This window comes from Staurois parvus, unplaced genomic scaffold (assembly GCF_062004578.1).
Source record: "Staurois parvus isolate SC_StPar_1 unplaced genomic scaffold, SC_StPar_1.0 ptg001090l, whole genome shotgun sequence".
NCBI lineage: Eukaryota > Metazoa > Chordata > Amphibia > Anura > Ranidae > Staurois > Staurois parvus.
In genome coordinates this window covers 4,061,921-4,068,264 of record NW_028318886.1, presented here as the reverse complement: position 1 = coordinate 4,068,264, position 6,344 = coordinate 4,061,921, and the positions used below count along the sequence as shown (strand labels likewise).

At 38.4% G+C, this 6,344-nt stretch overlaps 1 protein-coding gene across 1 annotated transcript; it reads left to right on the top strand.

Moving 5' to 3' along the window:
• The first annotated feature begins 393 nt into the window (after positions 1-393).
• LOC149440376 (olfactory receptor 13F1-like) lies at positions 394-5,215 on the top strand. The gene is made up of 2 exons (XM_089658751.1): positions 394-415; positions 4,245-5,215. The coding sequence occupies exons 1-2, from the start codon at positions 394-396 to the stop codon at positions 5,213-5,215; spliced, it is 993 nt and encodes a 330-aa protein (XP_089514877.1).
• Positions 5,216-6,344: the final 1,129 nt, after the last annotated feature.

Sequence of the window (6,344 nt, the reverse complement as noted above, 5' to 3'; positions counted from 1 at the left end):
ACGCTATACATATACATCATCTACTGTACATCTCTCATGCTAAAATAAGAATATCAATCAGACATGAAAACACATCTAGCTGCTAACCCATGCACAACGCTAAAAACAAAGATTGAGATCATTGCCCACTATGTCTAGAAAGCAACTAGATCAGACAATTGTCATCCAGTTTCTATGGAAATCAAACTATTCCTTTCTTATAAAACCTAAACTCATTTTAATATTATTAGCCCTTTAACACCCTTGGCCCTTCATCATCTGTAATCCCCTGCACAAATCTGTGTTTAATTTTAAATATACCTAGCCTCATGGGAATATTTCACAAGATGTCTGTGAAATCACCCTTGTTATATATACAACTATGATATTTTTAATTAAATGCATTTTGTTAACATGGCAGCATCTGGAGTAACAGGTAAATCTTGCTTACACTATTAGATCCAGTAGTAAGGGCTATTATGACAGGAAGACCACATGGTTTTAGCTCTCCAACCATAGGAAAACAATATACAAAGTGTGCCGGGCTGGTATCTTTGAGGAGGGGCTGAGCCCAAAACCTTTTTTTTTTTAGTAAAATAATATCAAGTTAAAAAATTGCAAACAAACAAAATAAATAAATAAAAAGCAAGACTTTTCCCCATTATTTCAGAAGCAGAGCTGACTACTAAAATTCTTTCAAACTTCATCAATAGGTGAAATTATAACCAATGGTATGCTACAACATAACAAAATAAACAGGTTGCTTTACATCTTGAATGTTGACTAGTAAAGCTTATCTCCAGGCAAACAGAAAAATACTCCGGTAAGGTACAAATATACGGCTTATTTATCTGCCAATGGATTTTTGGTTTTGTCCATGAAGTTCTAAAATGTATACAGCTCTGTGCTGTCTGGCAGGTAAGAGGACCAGATACTATTTCATTTACAGGTCTTGTCCCTCCCTCAGCCTATGACTGGACAGCAAAAGGCAAAGCAAGAGACTGATGAGCTCATCCCTCTTTACTCTGCTCTCTCCTCTTATCAACATGCACTTTGCGCACACCTGACTGCCCTCTCCCAGTCCCAGTTTTGTTTTACAGTAGAATGCAAGAAGCTGGTACCAAGCCAAATTCAGGTACTTACATGATGAATTAATACACGGTTGCATTATTTGTGACTCATGTATCTGCTTGAACAGTAAATGGAGTACTGTCTTCTTTTGTAACTAGTACAGGCACAAAAATGTGTGTAAGCTTTTGTAAAAACAATATGAAACACTTTAATGATACAAAACATTCAAATATACACAACATAAGAGCATGAAGCGGCTACATGATACACAAAGATGTCTCGCAGTCATTGTAACAAGCAATGAGCCTTATTAACATACACTATATTGCCAAAAGTATTGGTCGGCCTGCCTTTACACGCACATGAACTTTAATGGCATCCCAGTCTTAGTCCATAGGGTTCAATATTGAGTTGGCCCACCCTTTGCAGCTATAACAGCTTCAACTCTTCTGGGAAGGCTGTCCACAAGGTTTAGGAGTGTGTCTATGGGAATGTTTGACTATACTTCCAGAAGCGCATTTGTGAGGTCAGGAGCTGATGTCGGACGAGAAGGCCTGGCTCACAGTCTCCACTCTAATTCATCCCAAAGGTGTTTTATTGGGTTGAAGTCAGGACTCTGTGCAGGTCAGTCAAGTTCCTCCGCCCCAAACTTTCTCATCCATGTCTTTCTGGGCCTTGCTTTTTGCACTGGTGCACAGTCATGTTGGAACAGGAAGGAGCCATCCCGTAACTGTTCCCACAAAGTTATGAGCATGAAATTGTCCAAAATGTCTTGATATGCTGATGCCTTAAGAGTTCCCTTTCATGGATGGACTTATTGCACAGGTGGCAATCTATCATGGTACCATGCTTGAATTCACTGAGCTCCCAAGAGCGACCCATTCTTTCACAAATATTTATAGAAGCAGTCTGCATGCCTAGGTGCTTGATTTTATACTGTAGAAGAGGATGAAAGAAAGAGCACACAAACCTTGTGCATTACCTCAATAAATAGTGACTAATTTTATTTAATTTAGGAAATATACTCACAAAGTTGCCTGTTTAGTTTAGACTAAACAGACTGAACTGCTGTAATACTTACACTCAGTGGCTGAATGTCTCCTTGCTATGGGAACTCTGCCATACTGAAGTTTCTATCTGCTCAACCCAGCTCTGATGAAGAAGGGAGCACCCTTCGAAACACGTTAGTTTTTATCCCCCCCTTTGGATTTACCTGTAACCCTGTGTGGATATGGTTTACTTATGCCTGTTTTACCGTCACCTTTGTGCGGTAAAACAGGCACGAGCGAGGTACGCTCTTTCTTTCATCCTCTTCTACAGTTTTATCAAGCTTCTCCAGCTTCATGATAGAGCTGCACAACCTCTGATCACCAGCGGATGAACACGCTGTTTTTTTACTAATGCCAGTTTGATCTGAGTCTTTGAGCGCAGGAGATAATGGATCTTTGGTGCTTGATTTTATACACCTGTGGCCATGGAGATGATTGGAACACCTGCATCCATTGATTTGAAGGGGTGTCCCAATACTTTTGGCAATATAGTGTAGATATAATGCAGAGGAGGCCACTGACGCTTTATGAGACAGGGCTCAAAGCTTCTTCTTCAGAGGTGCCTAGATTCAGGTTAAAGGCATTCCAATGTAAGACAGTTAAATGAAAAGAGCTGCCGTTTGTATGCATGCTTCACTGGGCTGCATCAGCTTAACCTCCCTGGCGGTATTCCCGAGTGTAGCTCAGGGTAGAGTTTCAGTACCAAAAGCGGTAATCCCGAGCTACACTCGGGCTTACCATGCGGCGTTGCTCAGGGAGTCCCTGCAGCGCTTAACTTGTCCTTCGCTCCCGTGATGCGTCCCCTGCAGCGTCCCCGGCCATCTCCTCTGGCCAATGCCGGCATCCGGCTTCTGTGTTCCGGTCCCTGTGACGTTGAGACGTACGGGCGCCGGAACCAGCAGCAAATTTGAAATTTTTTTCAAAATGTAATTTTTTTTAAAAATGATTATAACATAGTAAAACATTGCTGTTTCAAAACATTTCACATACATATTGTCCCTACTGCTTTGTCCTGTCCCCTGCCTGCATTTTGACTGTTCTTTCTGCCTGGAAACTTAGAAAAGTCCATGGCGTCCAAAAAGCGTGCCTTTATGTCAAAAGCTGTTTTAGACCAGCTAGAGAACAGCGATAGTAAATCAGAACCACTTGCAGAATTGAGTGATAATGATTCGTGGGGAAATTCGTCATCAGACACTGAAAACGATTCTGCGACTTTGCTCAGTGATGTGTGAACTTGGCGCTATATTTCAAATTTCAGTGTTTTTGGTTTGATTATATTATTGAATTAAATGTATTATATTATTATTATTTTTTATGATTATTTATTAAATTATAATTTATGATTTTGTGTTTCAAGTGTTATCATATCCGGAATGTTTACTAGACTCTTGTTCGGACAGATTTCAGTGAGTTATTCCTAAATTACAGGCCTACAATAAAAAAAATACATATTTCCATGCAAAAAAATGGTACCGCTTTCAGCACCAAAAATCTGAAATAATCATACCGCCAGGGAGGTTAAACTGTCCAGTATTACACCTTACCATCTACTGAATGTATGGGTAGACTTTCCCCAAAATCCCTGTAGTCACATCTCTGCATTATACTATCAGTCTTTGGGACATTTCCAACCATCCCTGCCCTGTTTTGTGGCCTCAAAGGCTGGAGGGCTGTTGGTTTCTGTATCCAAAGATTCTGTTGGTGGAGACTGCAGAAGGCAGGCTTTTACCTAATTTTTAATAAGATGGCTTAAAGCTTAAAGTCCTGTCTCGGAACATGTCAGTGGTCGCCTCCACATCATATCTACGTTAATAAGGCTCTTTGCTTGTTAAAATGACTGTAAGACCTCTTTGTGTATCATGTAGCCACTTCATGCTCTTTTGTTATGTACATTTTAATGTTTTGCATCAATAATGAGTTTCATATTGTTTTTACAAAAGCTTACACACATTTTTGTGACTATAATAGTCCTAAAACAAGATGGTATTCCATTTACTGTTTAATTTTGATGATGGTGGCACTTCTCTAGCATTATATCACATCGTATGTATTTTTTGGAGTTCAGCTTTAACAATGAAAGCTACAATGTAACATGTAAGCACAAAACAATCATTTTAAATCCTGTTTACATTTTTTTTCTCCAAGGTCTAAATTTTTCTACTGATCTTTGCAAAGCTTTAAAAGGAACTGTTCATACAGCTACCAAATATAAGATATTGCACCTGCTGGCATTCTCCAGTTATCCCAGAGTTCAACTTATCATTTTTATCATTGTCTTATTAATGTATTTACTCTGTATACTTGGAAACCTACTTGTAGCTATAATTGTGTGTCTCACACTCCGTTTGCATACTCCCATGTACTTTTTTCTGGGTAACCTAACAATTCTCGATATTGTGTATGTTTCTGTAATCTTGCCAAAGCTGCTGGCCATTACTATTACAGGTGACACAGGTATCTCATATCCAGGTTGTATTACACAAATATTCTTCTATGTTTTCTCTATTGGAACAGAGTTTTTCTTGCTGACTTCTATGGCTTATGACAGATACGTGGCTATTTGTATTCCATTACACTACAACGTAATGATGAATAAAAGGACATGTGTGATATTAGCCATATTTTGTTGCAATATTGGAACTTTTAACACACTGATGTATGCATTACTTATATCACAATTATCATTTCCCATTTCCAGTGAAATCAACCATTTCTTTTGCCATATGAAGTCATTACTTCGTATTTCCTGCAATGACAGCACAAATATTGCGATATTAATTACTGTTGATGGTATTGTTTTAGGGTTTGCCACCTTTATATTAATTCTCACCTCTTATATGTACATCATATCTGCAATTCTAAAGATCCATACATCCGCTGGGAGACTTAAAGCATTTTCTAGCTGTTCTTCTCACATCATCATTGTTGTTTTATTCTGTCTGACATCTCTCACTCTTAACATGAAATCGGAAACAGAGTCTTCTCAGGAACAGGACAAAATACTCTCAATGGTGTATATTGCTCTAGTTCCAATGTTAAATCCCTTAGTATACAGTCTAAGAAATAAAGAAGTTCTAAAAGCTATAAATGAAGTTTTTTCGAAATTCAAAAATTAGACATGTGCCAACTGACATCAAAAACAAATGCAGAAAACAAGATATACAGTAGTCCATGAAAATAGTCTGCACCACTGTTGCTGCTCTTAAAAATCATACCAATTCTGACTAAAGCAGTGTAGGCTGAAACGTGTCAACTTTTCTGTATCGTGATTTGTACACTGTGTATTTCTCAATAAGCAAAGGTTTTTAAGAGCAGCAACAGTGGTGTGGACTGTTATCATGGATTGTTCTCTACATCTGTGCAGCTCCAGTTTGGGCACAACTAAACTCTTTTAAAATGGTTCTATGGAATAGGTGGGTAGTAGCACTATACACTTTATTGTAGGAAAACAAGACATACAGCTGAAGGCTGTAATCATAGAACACCACATACTGTAACTGGGGGAATAAAATATACAAATAAGCATTTAGTCCAGGTTCACACCTGTGCATTTTTTTCTGCATTTTGCAGGAACATAGCGCATGCCATTTATCATGATTTCCTATGGATCACGTAAACATCTATGCGGTTTTTGTGGGCGCATTTTTTGGAAGGGGTCAGGGACTTCTTTTCCCACAGTAATTTGCATTTTTAGTCCAATAGACTTCAATAGAACTGCATATAAAATGCAAGTGCTGCCTTTTGCATGCGTTTTTGACGCATTTTTGATGTGTTTTGTGTTTAATCTTCCCAGCAACAAGTCGGGCAAAAAAAAAATTTAAAAAATAGAAAACGCAAAATACATCAAAAAGTGTCAAAAATGCATTAGAACACGTGCAAAAACACAAAATGCACCACAAAAAGATCTGCAGAAAACTGGATCAAAAGGACATAAATTTCTCTTGAGTGCAGCATTGCATGACCGTGCAATTGTCAGTTAAAGTAAAGCGCCGTGATCGCCAAACATGGCCTTGTCAGGAAGGGCGGTAAATCCTCTGAAGGACAAGTGGTTATCCTTACCTGGCATCTCCTATTTCTCTCTATCTCAACTCTACTGTGGAAGCTATAAACCAGCATTATCAATTTATGCAAACAGAGCCATGTACAGTAATTTATACCTTGGGCTAACACAAGGCTGTTGTAATGAGTTAATAAACAGTTACATGAAATTCCCATGATCATACTTACGTACATATGTACTGTATG